Source organism: Protobothrops mucrosquamatus, unplaced genomic scaffold (genome assembly GCF_001527695.2).
Source record: "Protobothrops mucrosquamatus isolate PMUCROS unplaced genomic scaffold, P.Mucros_1.0 scaffold24, whole genome shotgun sequence".
NCBI classification, from domain to species: domain Eukaryota; kingdom Metazoa; phylum Chordata; class Lepidosauria; order Squamata; family Viperidae; genus Protobothrops; species Protobothrops mucrosquamatus.
In genome coordinates this window covers 2,518,316-2,540,019 of record NW_015386409.1, presented here as the reverse complement: position 1 = coordinate 2,540,019, position 21,704 = coordinate 2,518,316, and the positions used below count along the sequence as shown (strand labels likewise).

At 34.4% G+C, this 21,704-nt stretch overlaps 1 protein-coding gene across 1 annotated transcript in view; it reads left to right on the top strand.

The window, feature by feature from the left end:
- Positions 1–4,115: 4,115 nt before the first annotated feature.
- Positions 4,116–21,704, top strand: part of ELAVL4 (ELAV like RNA binding protein 4) — a 91,172-nt gene continuing 73,583 nt past the window's right edge. Inside the window, exon 1 of the mRNA XM_015810913.1 lies at positions 4,116–4,232. Within this exon, the coding sequence (XP_015666399.1) occupies positions 4,116–4,232 (117 nt within the window). The remainder of the gene's footprint in view (positions 4,233–21,704) is intronic.

Genomic DNA, 21,704 nt, shown 5'->3' with positions numbered 1-21,704 from the left:
TTGTAAGTTTGCCCTTGTTTTCAATAATCATACTTAGATGCAGGTAATATAGTTTCAAACTATTTTTAAAATCTCTCTAATTAATTTGCATTTGATTAATGTGCAGCATTTACATAATGATTTTGCATACTCTACTTCAGTGCTATATTGCAGTAGATATCTACTGAATTGGAATAGAAACTATTACCATTGCAAAAAAGGAGAGCTGCAACTATATCAGTGTGTCTTATTGTAACTGAGAATTAGCAAACCATATGCCTGCTCCTGATTAAAATTTGATATGTTATTTGGTTGATTTTTTTAATGTGATACAAGCTGCCTAAGGAAAAAATGAACTTAACATATAAGAATGAATTGCAACTTGATGGCACTTAATCAAATAAATCAGTATCTCAAATTCCAGTTAGAGACCCAATTCTATTGACCCCACAATGATGCTTGGAAAACTTTCAGACCATACGTAGCTACCATCACCACTTTTTTTACCAATACTGAAAGCCTATAGAGTAGACCAGTGGTGGTGAACCTATGGCACGGGTGCCAGAGGCGGCACTCGGAGCCCTCTCTGTGGGCATGCGCGCCATTGCCCCAGCCCCGCCTCCCCCTGCGGCCCCCTCCTCTCCAGCAGCCCTCCTGGAGGAGAGTCGCCCCCGGGCGTGGCCTGCACGGATCAGCGCAGCCAAGAACATAGCCGGGCAGCAGGAACAAGACTTCGCCCTCGCGCTCCATAGCGTGCAGATGCTGCGGGGTGTGGGCGGAGGGCGTGGCTGCCATGGCACTACAGGGCTGCCTGGGTGATCTGCTATGGCGGGCCATTGAGGCAGTGCATGGCCCTGTGGGCGGGCGGAGCAGGGGGCAGGCAGGGGCAGAGCAGGCGGAGGCAGGGGGCAGGTTTTGGGCACTCAGTTTCTAAAAGGTTTGCCATCACTGGAGTAGACCATATCACTCAAATATAACCTGAGAAAAAACAAATTTTCACATATGTAGTTTTTCTCCCCCTCCCTTTTTTTTACAAACTAGAATATATTTCTCTTTATCCCCCACACTAAAAAAATATGGAAAATGAAACTGAAAGAAAACAAGCTGTATTACTGTCCTCAGAGAAGTTACCAACTCCCCTGGATTCGGAAATTATTTGGTGGTATAAAAAGGCTTACTATAGATAGTGCATTGGTGTAAATATATAACTTTTCAATTGTACAGAATCCATATCAAGACTCTGATATATTTTAAATTTTTTCTTTGACATAAGGCAGTGATGGCGAACTTTTTAGAGACTGAGTGCCCAAAAACTGGCCCCGCCCCTGCTCCGCCCCATCCCCTGCTCCACCTGCCCGCAGGGCCACTCACCGCCTCCAGGGCCCGCCCCAGATCAACCAGGCAGCCCAGCAGTGCTATGGTGGTCACGCCCTCTGCCCGCGCCCTGCAGCATCAGCTGTGCACAATGGGGTGTGAGGGCAGAGTCTTCTCTACGTTGCCTGGCTGCCATGTCCTTGGCTGTGCTGTTCCGCGTGGGCCACGCTCAGGGGCGACTCCTTCAGGGGCGCTGCTGGAGAGGAGAGGGTCACAGGGGAAGCGAGGCTGGGGCAACGGCACATGTGCCCACAGAGAGGGCTCCGAGTGCTGCCTCTGGCACCCGTGCCATAGGTTCGCCACCACTGACATAAGGTGTGCATAAAATAGAAATATTGTACTAGATGAGAACAGGGCCCAAAGTACTTTATTTTTAATATTAGGACCAAAAGAGTCAGTATGCAGAGAACCTCCTACAATCTACAGAGGAAGCAAAATATTCTTAATTAAAAAACAAACAAACTAAAATTTCCATAAATAATGGACTGTCAAGAACATGTTTTTTGCAATCTGATTACTTCAAGGAAGTTTGACTGATTTGCTTGTTCATTGGTGGATTCATTTCAGCATAGCCTATTAATGGCATAATAGAATAACAGAATTGGAAGGGACTGTGGAGGTCTTCCAGTCCAACTGCCTGCTCAAGCAAGAGACCCTCTACTATTCTAGACAAGTGGCTGTTCCAGTCTCTTCTTAAAAGCCTCCAGTGATGGAGTACCCACAACTTCTGAAGGCAAGCCGTTCCACTGGTTAATTGTTCTCACTGTTAGTAAATTTAATAAATTTAATTTACTAAAATTGAAGTTAGGAAATGTAATAGTTCCAAATAGTTCCAAATACATATTACCATGCCCACAAAGCTTAATAGCAAACCAGCATAATTTCTACCTTTGCAGCCTGGAACAACATATTTGTAAAGTGCATGCATTGAATAGTGCATGCTTTTGCAACCAATCTAAGCAAAAAAAAAAAAAAGAGAATAGCATTACTGGAAGGCACCTGTGCCTTCAATTTTATTCATTACTGATTCTTCAAATCTCCATGGCTTGGAGCAGGCATGTCAAACTGACGGCCCGCATGCAGGATGCATCACGTCGAAACCACGCCCACCCCATTGCCAGCAATGGGGGGAAAGTTGTGATACGTTGGGAGTTTGACATGCCTGGCTTGGAGGAATTTGAAAGAGCACAGGTGATTGGATGCAGAAAAACACAGACAGAAAAGAACAAACTGCCACTGTTTTGTTCTGAGTTGGGGATAAACAAAGTGCCCCCCCAAATTTAGAACACTTAAAATGGCCTTTTCAGGTATCTTAAATTTTGCATACCACTTCCTTGAAGCCTTTCCCATTCCCTACTAAGCATACATTTTTTTTAAAATCCCCCTCTTCCTTTATTGCTGCCACCCTGTCAAACATTTCAAGCTCCTTGAGGCAGGGACCTTATATTTTGTGAAATGCCATGCTTAATAACAATTTGACAGTGATGTAATACAGCATTTATTAGTAGTGATGCTAATATACAATTTCTCTAGTTTTTTGCACTATGTTTATACTCTTAATATGGCCTTGCTATTCCACACAGAGGTATTCTTTTCTGCCAGGTGCTACAATCTGGAAAGATTTCTTGTTTGGGATCACAAAGTATATAAAGTAAAAAATGACAACCAAATTTTATCTGAGTCTTAAATTAATGATGATTAATCTAATAATGATTAAATGGTTAAATTAACCATTTTGCCTTCAGCTTCAGTTTAGTCCATGACCATAAACGCTAAGTAAGAATTTTGAAGTAGCACTAAAATATAATCAGGTATCCCTGTGGAATAACGTTTTGCATGCCTACTCAGTAGTAAACCTTGTTGAATTCAATAGGGCTTACTTCAAGGTAAGCACGGATATGATTGTATTCTATTTTTAAAAAAATATCATGTACTTTTTAAGAAGGGCATGATTATATTTTAACAAAGTAAGAAGTAAAAGATTGCATGCCACTTCTTCATTTCTAACAACACTTACTTTTTTGTATGTCTGAAGAATCACAGCTTTATCCTATTCAACAGCAGTCTCAAGATGTTCATTTTGAATCATTCCACACTGCCCACCTGGTGGTTAGAGAGTGAACTGTTACTTTAAAGAATAGTTTAAGTAACAACCATGTTTGGGGCAGCAGGCTATTCTAGCAAAGAGAGCAGTACATGTTACAGGAGAGAGTCTATTCCGTATGCTAAGAGGAAAAATGCAGCTCACTGACTAGATGTTTTAATGTGGTAACTCCAGGGAGAAAACATTGTTTTGTGCAAGAAAATTGACATCCTCTGTGCAGATAGAGGACTGGACTTGCAAAGGATTCTTTTTCTGTTCCTCTAAAATCAAAATCTGTGGCAAGATGTTTGAAATCACCAGGACGCTTAGTGCTGCTTTGTTAAATAATGAGGTAATATTTTGTCACATCTTCTGGGCAGTATTTTGTTTTTCTTTTCTTTTTCCTTCTTCTCCATTTGCTTAGAAAGGATTTCATCCTCAAACTGAAATTTAAAAGAAAAGAACAAAAAAATAGATATCATCCTTCGCTTTATTTTTAAGGATAGTCCCTTCAATCATTTTGGATAGCAGGATTGTCTTTTATTTGTGGTTTTAATCAGCTGCTGTTGCCTAGGACATTATACCACGTAAGGCACAGAGTAGGTAGTTATTAACGCTGAATTGGCTTCAAGTATAGTCCATCTGGGCTGTGTATGAGAAAGCTTGCTGGCGGTTCCTGATGTTAAGATACCCGCAATCTTTAGGATGTATGCATGGTGGTGAGGGACACAGTGCTATGAGATCACTTCTTTTAAGGGAAACTGTCATTAATGAGTCCAGAAACTGCTCATTTATGGTAAGAAAGAAAAGGGGGGGGGGAGCAGTGCTGTTTCATTTTATTTTGAAAATGGATTAGCAGCATTTTGAATCCAGTTTGCGGGGAGGGTGCTTGCATGAAATAATAGCTTTTTTTATTGATGCTTAAAAGATTTTAGAGAAAATTTGTATCTTTACAAATTCTGTCCTGTTGGTCATGCAGTAGGCAGCCCCCCATCCTGAAAGATGAATAGACCTATTGGAAATCTGCTAATAGGATGGATTCCTCCCCCAACAATAGAATAATGCTTGTGTCTTTAATAAGAGGCCTCTATAGACACGTGTACATTTCTTCTTGTTTTCTTTGGGTTTATTTTTATCTTTCCATTTTCTTTGTCTAGTTTTAGATGATAATGCACAATACATGGAACATATGGGGTTTTTTTTTTATATTGGCCAGTTAATTTTTTTTATACTTTCTACTATTGCTGACTTTTTCAGACAAAAAGCTGGATCTTCTTCATGTCTTAAATCATTATTCAGTGCCTAAAGAAGTCTGTTGATGTGGAGGAAAGGTTGAAAATTCTTAATTCCCCGTTTAATTTTGTTAACCTCTCAGTGAAGCTTTAATTTAAGATTAGCATTACAAATGAAACTTTCTCTGTGAACATATAGTTTTACAATTGGAATGCATGTCATTATGACCTTGAATTTATTCTTCATTTGTATATATTGAATTTTCAGTTTTGAAAATGTTCAGTTAACTATCTTTTATTTAAAAGAAACAATCAAAATTAAATCTGTAAAAGAAGGTAATGCAAGCTAGCAGTTATTTAAGCTATTCACAAGTATTACATTAACTTCTTCATTTTTCAGGAGGGGTACCTCAATTCTTTGAAAACTCATGTCTGCATTTTTTAATTTTTTATTATTACTATAATAATACTGGGATTTCAATGGAATATAAACTCATAATGTAGTCCATGCTAATCTTTTGCTTTAATCTATGGAAAATTTACTTTTTGCATTAAATGCTACTTCAGGTAGCGTTTAATTTATATATTTAAAATGAATTTACAGAGCATACATTTTGTAAAGAATTGTTGAACCCAGTTAATATGAGTGCATTCTAATTAATAACCTAAGATATATATTCATAGGAGGACCATATAGATTAATCTGATGAAAGTAATTTTTAATATATATAGAAATTCTAATTGTAGCTGGACTTTAAAATGACTAAAGATTATGTGTCAGATCATTTTTACTTTTAGTCTTACATCAGAACAGTTATACCTCATTAAAATAACATTTTCATTTTCTATATAAGCACACTGCCTTTATGAAATACATAGCAACATTTATTAAATATATAAACTGTTATTTCTATATCTGATATAGTTAATGTAAGTCAGGAATTTAATAAACTAACGAGTAAAATAATTACAATGGACAGTAGGTTTTTTCACATTTTTAGTCTGGAAACAAAATTAAATATGCATTTGTCTGGAATTACAATGTGGCTAAAACAGTCTAGATTTAAGAGGTATATTGAATTTGAAACATGATTGAGGTATAACATCTGCAGGTCAGTGTGTTCATACTCTAGGTGTGGCCTGAATTTCCCCTCTGTGCATGTGTGGGGAGGTGTGGGCAAAATCCATGCATTTGTAATGTTCTTCAACTGTCCCTTAATTACTAGACACAAGCTGCAGTTCAGAAATCTGGTCTCTGTTGTTGTAGAGGTCACCAAATCATTAACATTGTCAATCTGGCAATAGCTAATTTCAATAGCACCTGATGTTGCAACGCCTCCTTTAGTTTCCCTAGCCAATCGCATCTCGCTTTCAGCTGACAGATGGTCCCATAAATGGATGTAAAAAGAAGAAGCTGCTAGCCAATTTCATCAAGGCTCTATTCAGTTGCTATCTACATTCTAAATTCAGGGGGCTTGAGGCACAGTGCTTGGGTTTTGGTTTTCTTCCTTTTGCTGCATCATACATCTGCCCTGTATATTTTGTGGATTTTTTTTTTAAAAAAAAGATACAATAAAGCATTTAATTCCCTGAAACCATATCAGATCTTTAGAGGAATTGAAGCCTTGCAAGACCCATTATTTGCCATTAAGAATGGTTATGGTAGGTATTAGTAGTTTTTAAAATTTGTCTTTCATAATTTGTGTATAGAACATATCCCTTTCCACAAGTCTGCGTTTTTATCAGTCTGTGTTATCACATTAGTTTAGTTTGCTCCCCTTGGTTTGCTTGTTAAATGTCTTTCTCCTGTCATTTCACAGCTTTTTTTTCTTTTTCACATATGTAAGTACTTGCCTAGCTTTTAATAAAAGGTAGTAATGGTGTGCTTTTACCTTTTAATGCTGGTTATAGTTTTTGCTTTAAATATACTCAAGATTGCATTGGGCAACAGAAATGCTGTAGGAGGGGGCTGGGGTGGTAAAATTTCCCACATTCACATGCGGGTAATACATATGCAAAATGGAATCCTTCAAAAAGAAATTATATAGAGAGGTAGTGCCTTGAAACAGATACTGTTTTGGTTTGGTGTATTGCGCAGTAGACACGGTATTTTTTTAAAAAAAGATAATGATTTATAGGAGCTTCAATAAATGCTGCATATTGTATTTCAAAGAGTTTCCTGTCGTGACCTCATAAAAAGAGGAGGCGGCTTGTATGTGTACCAGCGCCTAGTATATGCCGATGTGTTGTATCGTTGGGCAGGAGTTCTGTAAGAAGGAATGTCAGCTTTTACATAACATTCTTTTTGCTTTTGACACGGTGAGGGGCTGTAAGGGTCCATCTTTGTGATCACAGATGGAGTGGAATGGCTTGAAAATGGTAAGTGAATGCTAGGAACACATTGCTTTGAGGCTTTGTGCTGCTTGTGAATTGTGCTTGCTTAGGATAGCAGATTGTGAACTATAAATAAAATTATAGGCTATTTTGGTTTTTAATGAGGGCACCTGGACATGTAATGTGTATGTGCAATTATTGTATAAATACAGATGAGTGTCATGGCATTGAGTGCTTCATTTCGTAAGCAGGCATCGGGTTGATCGCTGCTGACAGCCACGGTGTCTTTGTACTATATGCTCAGCATATGATGCCCTTTAATCTTCATTTGTGCTATGCAAGTGATAAGTTGAACAGGAATCTAATGACTACATGGACTGTTTCCTTGGAATCTTATGGCTGCTGTAAAACAAGAGTGCTTTCTTTTCTGTGAAAGGAAGTTAAATCCGTTAATAATGATAGTAGTATTTCTATTTTTAGCATATTCTTTTGCTAAAAAAAATCCAAAACTGTCTGATTTTTTTTTCCCCTGCTCCCACACCCTTTCTTGCTGTTTCTGCTGTTCTTACAGATTGTGCAAAATGTCTAGATCAAATGTAGACTTTTAAGTCTTGGCAGAATGAAGCAAATCATGAGGATGGAGGAAAGAGTAGAAGAAAGAAGCATTAACATTCACCTCATCCCTTCTACTTTTGTTCAAATTAAATATCTTACAGGCACCCCTGCCCCCCCTCGAATATTTATTATAAACTCAGAAACAAAGCTATGGTCTTTTGCCTATTCTTGTAGGATTTTCTTTGTCTAGCTGCTTGTTTTGATGGGTGTAAAACAAATAAGATTAGACTGAGCAGCCGAACTGAAAGCGATAGCTGGAGGAAAAGCCAGTGAAAGGTTGCCCGGGAAACGAGGATAGGGGAAGCTGAGTGGGGGAGCAGGTGGCAGTCATGTGGGAATACTGCAAACATTGAAAAAAACAAATTCTGGGTCTACCTCAATTATCTTTGCTGTTCTTTGTGGCAGCCACAACTTTAATTTTTCTATATGAATAAACACTCAGGTTTTTTCTTTTAAAATTGGTATATACAGATATATAAGTCTAATCAACTCATACATATGGATCCACACAAACACATATCAACATACTATCTGTTCTTTTTCAACATTCTTTTTCTGAGGGTGGGGGCTGTTTGTTATTGATATAAGTTCTGTATGCATGAATATATACACTGACGATAGGAAACGGTACATCGTAAATAGAGGTGCTGAATGAAACTGCAAATTCATTCTCAAATTATTCATTAAATGTCAGTTCAGAACAGTACAGAAACTTATTCATGAGTATAGAAAATATATGAAAGTACTTGTGATTTATATGTGGTATGAAATGCCATGGGTTTGTAGCTGAATTATCGCCTAAGGAAAAGTATAGTTTTCCTTACTTATGTATTGTATTTATGTACAGCATAGTTTATTATTAAATTGTTTCTATTTTATTTAATTTTTATAATATCACTAAATTATGTCGCACTGGTTAGACTTGGCAAATTTTACCTTTTACTTGGTATATCCTAAACTTGCAAGATGGATTTAAGTAAAAATGCTAAAATTTGTAAAATATGCAAAATTCACATTATTCTAAAACTGTTCTGAAGAATAATGCTTCTTCAGTTTTCATCGAAGAAGAGATTTGGCCTTCTGTGTAAAAAAGGCAAGTTATGGAGAATCTGTGTATGTAATCTGATAATTTTTTATAGAAATGCCTATAAATATTTTAATTTTTCATACTGCATTTAAATTATCCAGCACCTTCCTCACCACATTCATCTCTGAATAGTTGCAGCAAGCGGTTCTATTGTTTTATTATTCTCCGTATTGCTTCTCTCTCTATTTTTCCCTTTTAAATCTAATGGCAAAAGTTTCCAGAGTTTGTTTTTCCTCTTTTACCCTCCTAATCCCAAGCTGTCATATATTCAGCTATCCAGAAATTAATATAATACACATAGGTTCTGGATAGTATGCAGAAAAAGATTCTTCAATACATAAAACCCTATGAAGTCTCTTGATGTAAGAAAATTTGTAAAAAATCAATGCATTATTTACAATTATTATAGCACTATGACATTTATTGAAAAATTGAAAAGGGTGAAATGTAATAGTAACGGATAGTGTGGATGTATAAACAGGAAATTCTTCCTACTATTCTAATTTAACTAATGAAGTTGGAACATATACGTAGAGAGATGCTCTTATTGCTGGGCAAACATCCTCTCTTCAGTTTATTTCTCCTTCCCCTTGCCCCCCCCCCATTTTTTGTATGTATGTTATTGTTATTGAGCTCTATTAAATTAAAGAAGAATCAAATAAACCTCTATTGGAAAATTATTTTCAAAAAGATATTCAAAAATAAATAGCTTCAAAGGAATGGCATGGTTATATTCAGTTCCTCATATGCAATAGTTCTGAAAATCAAATTTGAACTTTGCTAGATAGTTTTTACTCTTCGGGTGCCTTATATAGATCCTGAGTAATTTTCATTTCTTTTTGCATACTGTGGTCTCCATGAATTATGCTTTTCAAACTTAGAAATACTTAGTGTGGTATCATTGTTGTGAGGAGTTGCTCCATATGTTGTACTGTGTCTTTTTTTTGCTTGACTTGTGGAGAGGTTATGGTTCTAGGTTATCAGGACAACTCATAAAGTAACTAGTGGCTAATTCTGGCATTTCATACAGATCTTGAACAACATAATGGTTGAGCTACACTGAATATACTTGGAATTATTAAATATACATGTTTAGCATGGAGTCTCTCACTATCCTTACTGTATAGCATTTACTATGTTATTATACGCCTTTGACTTTGGGGCATCTGACAGAATACCCTCTGATACACTGGCAAATACTGCAATGCAGTATTTTTTTCAATGTCATTGGGGTTTAGGGGGAGAAAAATGCTGTTAGAAATAATATGCTGGGCTGAATCGTTAATGGAATCAATTTCCGTAAAATTGGCCAGTATGTTTTGGAAAGGAAATTATCCATCTTCTGCTTCTCCTTCGGCTCTCCTCTCAGAGATATTAGAAGACTGAGTGGGGTGTGCATACCTCTGTGTGTATGTATGTGAACCTGTGCACATTTGTATTTCTGTCATTTAGTTGAATAAATCTCAGTACATTGGATTGTCTTTTAAAACAAAGCTGCATAAAATATAATTCTGTAATTAAATATATATATATATATATTAATATATTTTACCACTTTTTAGAAGGTACCAGTCCTAAATTATCATAAGAAAAAAGTTTTTTTTTTTTTAAAAAAATAATACATTAATTTACTGTGCACTGGTCATGCCAGTGATACTCAAAGGTATCGCATGTTTATATTTATCTTATTTAATCTGCAAAACACTTTTGGGAGCTAAAGATTTTTATAGGTCACTAGCTGTAAAGAAATCAGGGGACAATACGTTTATATATTATGGCATAAATTGATTAACTTAGCTATTAGGGAAAAATAAAAGATAAAAATGAAGAACTAAAATTGATTAGTCCATGAAAAAGAGAACAATGAGTTTTGACTTGCGTTAGAAATGTGTGTGAAGCTTTTGCTCTTCTTATATTAAAAGAGTATTTTTACCCCTTCCCTTTCAATGATACCTTGAGGAAACAAAAAACAATGATTTGTAAAACATTTGGCAATATAATGTAAATGCATTGGCTTTTTTTTATGAAAAAGAAAGCCATGTTATATATCAGAAGGACATATTTCATATTAGTTTGAACTAATGGTTCTGCAACCATATATTCATTAAAAGTAAGGCAATTCATTTTGTTCAATAACTAGGGTAGATTGCTTTAACTAGTGCACAGTTTATGCCTATGGGATCCTATAAGAAATAAAGAGGGAACTGAGGGTTATACCTGTCCATTAATTGAACTTTTTAATATAAGGTAGTAATCTCAGAGCTGGCAAATTTTGAAAAGGAGAAAGCCTAAATTAATTTGGATAAAAAGGCAGTGAGAATGTTAATGAAATAAGGTCAACTAAAGGTTCTGTGTTTTTTATTTGTGTTTGTTTTAGAAGCACTGTGCAAAGCTGGCTTTGCCTGTATTTGGGATCAGGAAATATGTATAATCCTGAAGTGCTCCTTTGTTGGTAAGGTGAATGCAATGGCTAGTCCCCTATTATGATGTACAAATGAGATGTCTATGGCCAGGCTTCTTAAGAGGTATTTTAATTTAAAATCATCTTATATAACTAAAAGAATTCAATCGGCATATACATATCTATGTAATTAGGAGCATTAAATTTGGTATTACTACAGTACAGTGTTTCAGGTGATATTTCAGTTTTGATAATAAAAAGGAAGTTCTTTGTTCTTTGACGGTAATGCAAATAAATATGGAAATTGAGTAATCATTTGTAAGGCTTCAAGGAAAATCCATGCAAAGCCTTTTTTGTGTGCGCTTAAGTATGAGTTTTAATGCAGGACTGTGATACCAGTCGAACATTTCCTGTTGACAGAGAGCTTAAATTACAGTGCCTTAGGTATAATTGTTTATGATTAACATAGCATTTAGACACTGCTCTCTTTTATTACTCCTTTTTGATCAGATATTGTCCAAATTATTCCAGTACTGGGAAATTAGAAAATCTATGAATGAAATAGTTACTTCATTTGTATTTAGCAATCAGAATACTTCACTCTGCTTAGAGATTTTGACATTTGTCGGCCCTGTATAATTTTTTTTTCTTAAAAGTTTCAGAGCATGTTTATCTTAAAAGTTGTGTCTGAAAATTATCAAACCAGTTTCACTGAAATACCCTTCACTATCAGGCTTAGTACTTACTTAAACGCAGCTGTAACAGTCTTCTCTTCAAAGTGATAAATAAGGGATAAAATCTTTCTTAACCTTCTGTAGAACATTTTACTTTTGTCTATTTTTAGAGACTAGGAATAAAAATTATAATTTCTCCAAACCTTACCCTACCCCCAATTTATTCTAGGTCTAATTGCATGTGGCTAAAACACAAACGTATTTGATTATACGAAAAATGAGCTTTTAAAGTATCACTTTTTCAACAATTTCAGGTCATATACATTATAAAATAAATGGTTCCAGAAACATTTTTTCCCCAAAAAACAAATGATGGCACTTCTAGTGTTTGTAGAAAGCACGAATGTTCTTTTATAAATGCTAAAGTGTTGTGATAATTAAGAATGGTATATAACACAAGCATAGCATTGTTTAAGTCTCATTGACTTTGATATTTGAATAATATTTTAGTCAAAACTGAATGTGAAAACAAATATGTTTCAGTACTGTATTCACCTGTAAACCTGTACTATTAATTTTGATTCCTTCTAGAGTTAGAGAAAAATACCCAGAAATCTTTTCCAACATCTGTTTCAATATTCAGGTTATTTTAAAATGATCAAATACCAAATGTTGTGCTAAGGTGAAAAATAAAAAGTAAAATGGTTAGAAAAAAGATGAAACCATATAAGATGAAATTATTGAATTACTTTCACCAGTAATTGTGATGTGAAAGAATCAAATGCACGTACAAAGAATTACGTGACTATCAATATTGCTTTAAGTTAACTGTCGATCTACATATTTAAAGACGCTTCAGATAACTATACTTTCCATTCCCATTGCATTGAAAATTGGATTTATGAATTATGGGGGGGCATGTACAGATTGGAATATATACTTTACCCATAAGCATCATATAACACCAAAAGAATTAAAAGCAATTGTTAAAAATTCACTTCTAATTTATCTACAGTTTTTTGAGATCATTCTGCTTACATATATTATTTGTACTTGTTTCCATGCGTTGTGTGAACAGTTGTTTTCAAATGCTCTGTCTTAAAGCCAACTTTAAGGTTACACATATTTTTGTGTTACACTGGTCTCCTGATTGGCCTACACTTCTGCATAAATGTGTACTCACAGTTTTATTTCTGATGATTGCTTGCACAAATACAGAGGCTTTTTACTAATACATGTCAGGCATATGCTAAGCAGTACTTGTTTAGAAATATGTTGCATATGAGACTTATTATTAAATGAAAATGCCTTTTTTTCTTTCTTCTCAGTGCAGCTATTCTGTGTAATTCACTATTGGACAGATCAACACAATTGATATACTGATATACATGTACTAATTGAAACAGCTTTGACCATCAAGGAAAATAATACAGTTCTGACTGATACATGATTTTAAAATAGTTTTTTTAAAAAGCCAGTATATTATCTCCTTATACTGGAAAAAAAAAGTATAATTAATGACTGAACATCAAGTTTGAACATTCAAAAAAGCATGGTATATATCAATCCGAAAAATGAACATATTTTAATATCCCTCTGTTCTAATTCTAGATACGATTTGTGCGTTTAATATTTAATGAAATGGAAAACAGAACTTAAGTTTTCACTATCTTTGTTCTTATTCAAATTTAGTTAGATGTGGATGGATGAATTGTGAATTAGCAGTGTAATCAATAGATTAGTGAAAAATGATGGCGTTTTTAACCATAGTTTTACAATTTCAGTTTGATTTCTGACATTGTCATATGTATGCAACAAAAATTAGGTGAAGGAATATGCATTCTTTCACATAGAAAAATAAAACAGAATTTCCTGAAAATACAGATAGTCCTCGACTTACGACCACAGTTGAGCCCAAAATTTCTGTTACTAAGTGAGACAGTTATTAAGTGAATTTTGCCCCATATTACGACCTTTCTTACAACTGTTGTTAAGTGAATCATTGCAGTTGTTAAGTAATCCAGATTCCCCATTGACTTTGCTTGTCAGAAGTCACATGACCCCAGGACACTGCAACTGTCATAAATATGAGTCAGTTGCCAAGTGTCCTGGGGTTTTGAGTTTTGATCATGTGACCATGGGGATGGTGCAATGGTAGTAAATGTGAAAAATGATCATAAATCATTTTTTTCAGTGCCGTTGTAACTTAGAACTAAACAAACTTGTAAGTTGATAACTACCTGTAATCAGTGGTGGGATTCAAATATGTGAACAACCGGTTCTCTGTGTGGATGCCGCTTCCGGAAGTCCATTCTGGGCCTGGGCAACAAAAAATTAGCTACCGGTTCTGCCGAACTGGTGCGAACTGGCTGAATCCTACCACTGCCTGTAATAGTATACAATGTGTAAGGCCAGTTATAGGCCAATTCACTCCACATGTACATGCAGGAAGCATCCACAATGGGTGGGAGGTGACCTCTTTCCAACCCATATTCTGAAATAATAAAAATGACTCTTAAAGTCATATTCTGCATGCATAGAGTAGGCTTGAGCTACTTCTTGGCTGATGAAAGTGGCAAATAGTGGCATTGTAATTTCCCTGCATTTTTCTTGCTACAGTCCTTATCTCTTACTTAAATAAAATGTATAAACCAGAGAAATGGATAATAAATAAATTATTTTGTTTCTGATTGTTTCTAGCTAAAATTTAGTTTTCATGTTTTATATTTTTAATCTATTTTATGGTGTGCAGCATCATAACCTTTTATAACATTGACATTAATTCAGCAATTATCTAAATAGAAGTTATTCTCTATTTTATTAACTGAAATCCTGATAGGACAGAATTTCAAATATGGAAGAAACTATATATAGTTATCTTTGCAATATATTCCAGTTCTATAAAATGTGCATGCAATTTATCTGAAATTAATCTTTTAAACTGTTATAGCAGTTCAATTCCCTCAGAATTAAGTATTTGCTTTGATTATCTGAACTTTTAATGTTTCAATATTAAAATTAGTATTGTTATGTTTATATGTAATTTCATGTACATATTTAGGAGTTCTTAAAAATGAAAATATGCAGTTTTCTATTTTGTTATACTCAGTTTTCTTTTGTTGAAAAATATATTGGAAGACTTTATTTCTAATATAAATATTTGCCTCAATATCAGTAATCACTTACAATATTTATTTGATTTTTTGTGTATTGTGTTGTTACAAACATGTATTTTACAGCAGTGAAATATTCATATGCAAACTATAAGTTCATGTAGATAACAACCTGCCTATTTAGGAAAATGCAACCTATTGCATTTTATCCCTAGAAAGGGACAAAGTTAGTAACAATTACAAAGCTTCATTGTTCCTCTAAATTAGGTATGTCAAACTGCCGGCTCACGCGCCGAATGCATCATGCCAAAACCGCGCCCACCCCATAGCCAGCAATGGGGGAAAAGTCCCGATACGTTGTGCGATGTCACGTGACTTCATGAGTTTGACATGCCTGCTCTAAATCCTTTCTGTTCTTTGACCTTGAATTTAGAAGTTTGCTAAACTAATTATCTTTAAACCATACCTATTCCATAGATCACTGTTGCTTTACCTATAGAATCAAGAAGGGTTTTACGCTGATGCACTAATTTTATCTCTTCCTGAGAAGTTCACATCTATCCATGCTAATAGGACTTTCTGATTGCTAGCCTAGATAATAGTAGTATGCTTTTATAGTGAAATAATCTACCTGCCGGCTAGGTGGCAAGTTTTAGTGAAAATTGGGGTTGAATTCATCAAGTTTTTTGACTGGACCAGGTTGTCAGATCCAAACAAACAGTTGTAGGAAAACTGGAACCGTAGAAGAAAAATTGAGAGAAAAAGTATAATGGATGCACAAGCATTGCTTTTATGGAATCTTTACCTCTGTTTGCATTCATTGTTAGCTTTGCTATGCAAATTGAATTTATTGGCGTTAACCTATTTTCTCAAGTCCTTACTTTGTTGCTTTTTTGTTTATTAATTTGTTTATTTATGCACCAGTTTGGTCTAGTGGTTAAGGAACTGGGCTAGAAAACGGTAAACTGAGCTGAAGTTCTGCCAAATCCTGCCTTAGCCAGGAAAGCCAAATGGATTGGCTTGGGGCCAGTCATTCTCTCTTAGCCCAACCCACCTCATAAGGGCGTTGTTTGGGGAAAATAGGAGAAGGAAGGTGTGTTGGATATGTTTGCCACCTTGAGTTATTTGTGAAAATAATAAAGGTGGGATTGAAGTAGTGTATAATAAGTCTTAGTGCTATTGCTATTCTTCCTCAAGGAAAAACAGTCCAGTTGCCTTTTGAAAAAACATCTTTGAGACAACTATGACCCGGATGACTGAGAATTTCCAGAGATATATACTGTATATAATTGTAATTAAGCCAAGAATTGTAGGTGCTAAGTACAGCCCCCCATTTGAGTTTAGTTATTCATGGATGACTATATATGGTATATCTGCGTGTGTGTGCGTGTGCATGTATGTGTTCACACACCAATATGGATGGTAACACTTTTTAAAAGTACCCATTTATCCCATATACACTCACAGATAAGCAATTGCAGATAAACTGACCCTCAAATTTTAACCAAAATACCATGAAAAAGGCATCCATAGATAAGTCCACTGAAAAATAAAACAATGAAAATGATGAGGGTTAGTTCAGCAACGGATGGCACCTTTTTCATAGTATTTTGGTTAAAAAGTTGAGTGTCAGCTTATCCATAAATGAGTTTATACTTGAGCATGTATAGAAACTTCATATAGTTGGGTTCAGTTGTTGAAAATAAGTTATTCTCCTAGTGTTTCTATAGACAAGAAAAATACCAGTAAGGGAAATTTTTGATCTCAGAAAAGTATTTGATACATGCATCGTGCTTTCTTAATTTTAAAATTTTGTTTAAAATATTTTATTTAGTTAATTATATACAATCTTTTATATATTTGTACAATTAAATAGATTGTATGAATGTCAGTTGTAATTGCACTTATCCCAAAAAATGAAAACAAAAAATCAACCATTTTTTCAGATTTCAGATTCTTTTAAAAAGTTAAAAGGTTTTTTTTATTAGTAAGAGCCAGCAAATATCTGAGCAGTCACTATTTTAAATATTTCAAAGTCTTCAGTTTCATTGAATATTAAATATTGTAATTAAATATTCTAGTGGTCACTACTAGGGATGTTTTTTTACCCTTGTATTTTATTAAAATAATCAGCACCTAATTGTTTATACAGTCAGCAATAATTTCCTGTTCTAGGTAAATTATTTTACTCTTATGTGGAATTAGGGTTTTCTTAATCAACAAATGTTTTCTATCCATTGTTGTATTCTTTGCATTCTTTCTTGTCCAGTTCATTTGTCTATTATATTTAACTTCAGATTTTCCTTTGCTTGTTCTGATATTGCAAAACTTTTATTTTGACTCTTGTTGAGTGTTGTACACTTCAGTTAACTCAAGAATGGAACCCTATTCCCACGTCAATGTGAGACCAGGTGGGATTTGTTATGATGTTCATTAGGTGTTGGGTATTGTGTTATGAGTGACACAATGAGCATCAGTTTGCCAGGCTAGTATGTCCATCATTATTTCTTTGAGTTCTTATATGGTTGTTTTTGTGTCATCAGAGATAGTGTTTTGAAATTACAACCCTTCTTTTAATAAATTTATATTTTTCCAAGCATAGGATCTTCTCCAATGATTCTTGGTCTTTGCTATTTAATGTCCAAATTATTAGTATTTCTAGAAGTATTACTCCTAGAATTAGGAGTATTAGGTATTACTTTATCAGATATTGAATAGTTTGTTCCTCTTGCAACCCAGTATATTCTTAACAATTTTCTTGAAAGGCATATTTTTTTCCTTCTTATTTTCTGATGTTCAGTATTCATTCCCAGTATGTTACATTTAGAAAAACATAGCTTGGACTCTGTGTACCTTTATTCTCCTTGTGATGTTTCCGTAATTCAGAATTTTCTCTCTCTGGATCATATTCTTTTCCCAAAGAATATGCCCTCAAGACATGGCTTTTCCATCAAGCGGGATTGGCCTAGGGGGGGGATTGTATAGGGATTTTTAATAGGGATTTTATAACTTTTCTAAAAATAACAGGCTTATTTAATATATATTTTAATTGTTTTTAGATATTTATTGTATAGTTCCGTTTTTATTGCCTGTAAGCCGCCCTGAGTCCTTCGGGAGAAGGGCGGGATATAAATTAAAGTAATAAATAATAAATAATAATAAATATCTCTTTATTTGCTTGTTACAAAAAATAAACTAGTTTTTAATGAAGCAATAAAATGTTATCACTTTCCTGAAATATCTGAGGGTCTAATTCAGACATGTCAAACTCGTGATGTCACATGATGTCGCGCAACATATCGGGACAGTTTTGCCATTGCCAGCAATGGGGAGGGCACAGCTTCCACGTGACGCATCCGGCCCATGGGCCGGCAGTTTGACACCCCTGGTCTAGTTGATAGGTAGTCTTTGAACTTGGGAAAAGGATTCGGATATTGAAAGAGCAATGATTTGTGAAGAAGAAATTGGAAGAGCCTAACCTTAGTACCGAAGAGGGGTATGGTTGGGCAGGAGAGCCTTAGATTTCAATAATCCCATTGCCCAAAATTTGTGTAACAAATTTCAAAACAAAATAGTAGGAAATAAACAGAGAGTTTAATAATTGTTTCATCTTCATTTCTGTTTTTTTTATATTATAGATATATCTATTGGGGGCTTTTTGGAACACTCAGTGCCACACTTAGTTGCTTTTGTGTTTGTTTATTATAATATGCTTTTCATCTAATTCATAATATTCTAATTCATATTATTAATCCAAATCCAGTTATTTATTTAGCTGTATGCCCATTATTTTATTCAGTAAATAGAGTTATGTTTCTTCCAAAGGGATATCATAGTTGCCAGAACAATTCTAGAAATCATTAAAGTTATTATTATTGTGGTTGGTCACACAATCAGGCAGATGTGTAAACTGGATTTGGCACTTTTATCCATCTGTTGAGTCCTGGGATAGGCAGATGCTGCCATTGATAGTGTTTAAAATATCACAGAATGTAACCTGTTACAAATAAAGCTGACTTTTGCAATTGACTGATGGTTATTTGTTAATGCCAGTAGTATTCAAGTGGTGCTCCAGATGTTTTGAAATTGCACCCAAAGTACCTATTTACTACCTTTGATTTCTTTTGCCATAGTCATTCTATTTGCAGATCTTTATATTTTGTGTTTTTCTTCAGTTCTTTCTCTTCTATTTTGCTGTCTCTAGTACTATTGCCTCCATTATCCAGATTTTTTTCTCTTTCTTATTGATAATTGTTAAGTCTGGGATATTATGTGGCAGATATTTGTCTATTTGAATTCTACAGTCCCAGAGCACTTTGGCTTTTTCATTTTCTATTCCTTTTGTCTATTTTGTGGTCCCACCAGTTCTTGCTTGCAGGCAAATCGTATATTATTCACCATATATATTCTGTGATTGCTTTAGGGATGATGATACTATTGTTATTATAAAGCAACATTTGTGTTATATTAATTTGACTATACCTACACAAATTAAGTATTGCAGTATTTTGTAATGTTTTATATTAGCCTATCTGTTAAGCATATTCTCATACTGTAAGTTTAGCCTTCAGAAAATAGCCTTTCCCTCATTGTAGTTTTAAAAACATATAAGTGGAGGAAAGGGATGAAAGAGGGAAGAAGAGAGTCAGTTCAGTGTTTTTCCCTTACTTTGAGGCTTTTTCCTCCCATTTTTCTTAATTTAGCATTATTTTGAAGAGTCAATAGGAATTTTTTAAGAGTTATATGAACTCTGTGCCTCTTTGTACTTCAAAAAATCTGTAGCTATAGGAAAGTCCTATGCAGTTACAAAGAACATCAGAATAATAATTTGTATTGAGGGGAAAGGTTTTGGAGGTTGTTATAAAGTGACAGATTTATTAACTTATCAGGCTTGAAGACCCCCAATCTTTTACATTACATGTGAAATAAGGTTGGAAGAGAAAGGTTTGTTTTGTATGGCTTTACCTGTTACAAAGAGATAATTGTGTTAGCTTGTTGTTGACTAAAAATAGTAACTTTGTATTTTGTGTAGTCTCTTGAAATCTTCTCAATAAACATACATATGTTAAAACTGATATGTGAAAAGATAAGCAGCTTTTATTTTTTAAATCTAACTAAAACATTATTTCAAAAGCATGGCAATACACAGATCTTGTTTGCTCATAGTTTGCAAAAAGATTTAATGCTAATCTTATTGTATCTTCTCAAATCAGGATTGAATGAAGAATGTTAATTTTAGAAAAGTCAAGAAACTGCATTTAAAGTGCAATGTTATTATGTCCAGCATTTACTTATTGCCAAATAATCAAAACTTTGGAAAGTTCACAAACATGATATATTCAAACATGACTTCTTTTCCATGTTCAGATACTCTTACTGTTAGTCTTAAGTATTAAGTGCTTCCACATTCATTTTGCTTTGATACTAAGCAAAGTAAAGTGTCTGGGCAAGGATGTGCAAATGGAGACACCTAGTAGTAGTTTTCAAGGCAAGGATGTGAGCTTTAAAAAGATGTGCTACAAAGTGAGCATTGTACTTGCTCCCATTTGTCCCAAAGCATCTCTCAAAAAATGTGCACATTCCTGATATCCATATATCTGTGCTTGTGCACACCACACAAAAACACGTTTTGTCAGGTATGCCATTTTGTAAGCATGCCTGCTTATAAATGAAACTGCTTTATATCAAATCAGACCATTTAATCAGTCATATTCATTATCGTCTGTATAGATTATAAGCAGAGTTTCTCAGTGCTATGTAAAGATGTTAGAGATTGAATTTAGTACTATATATATGCAAAGCATCTTAACCTTTGTTCAGATGTTATCTTCTTCTGAATAGATGTTCTCATTCCCATTTTTTCTTTTGAAATGGTGAAATAGCAGTAGGGTCTATGAGTGATCTTCCTGTCAACTCTAGTTTGCATTTACAATATGGTTATGTTGCATTTTGTTACATTTCTTCCAGGGTGCATTATCCCATGCCAGATGTTGAGTTTAATGCAGGTAATGGCTGTTACTGCTCAGTGGAAAATTTGAATTTGGATTTTATGTTGAACCTGTATTAGTTGAGGATATATTGTATTTATTCTGACCAACATGATTTGCATGTTGGTATGCTCCTGGTTCCATCATTGTCCTTGTGAATTAAAATAATTGCTATGTATAGGAATAAATGCCTTCCTGGAAAAAAGGAATTTTTGCCATTGTTACATGTCTTTTCCATAGCACACTAAAAATATTGTAATACATTTGAATGTGGGCCTTTTTTTTAAAGAAGTGTGTAAAAGCTTTAACTTGAATAAGATGCTGTCATCAGAATAATCTTTGATGTTCTGTTTTAATTTCATTGTTGATTCGTTGATTGATTTGCTGCCTACTCACCAAATGATGTTAAGGAGTGCTTTTTAGAATTAGATAATATATAAATTGATATAGGCAGAAATACACTTTCACTATTCCTGCTTTACGCTTTAAATATTTGGATTGACTCTTAATGGTACACAGTAATATAAATCTATGTGGTGCCAGCTTTTAAAATCCTGACATTATGTACTGAACCCTAGGCTACAACTAAAACTAACATTTTGTTATTCAAAAATCAAAACTTGAAATAATTTATATTAATATTTGATTGTTTTTACCCAAAAAGTGCTTTCACAAATAAAGAATTCTTGTCTTGAATTTGAGGTGGGGAATGAAAAAGGTGCACTTTTACAAAGCAGTTTATTATATAAAATGTAATATTTGGGAGATATTGGATTTAGCTGTGGGCAAAACTGTTCTTAAACTTCATTTCCCCTTTCATTTTGT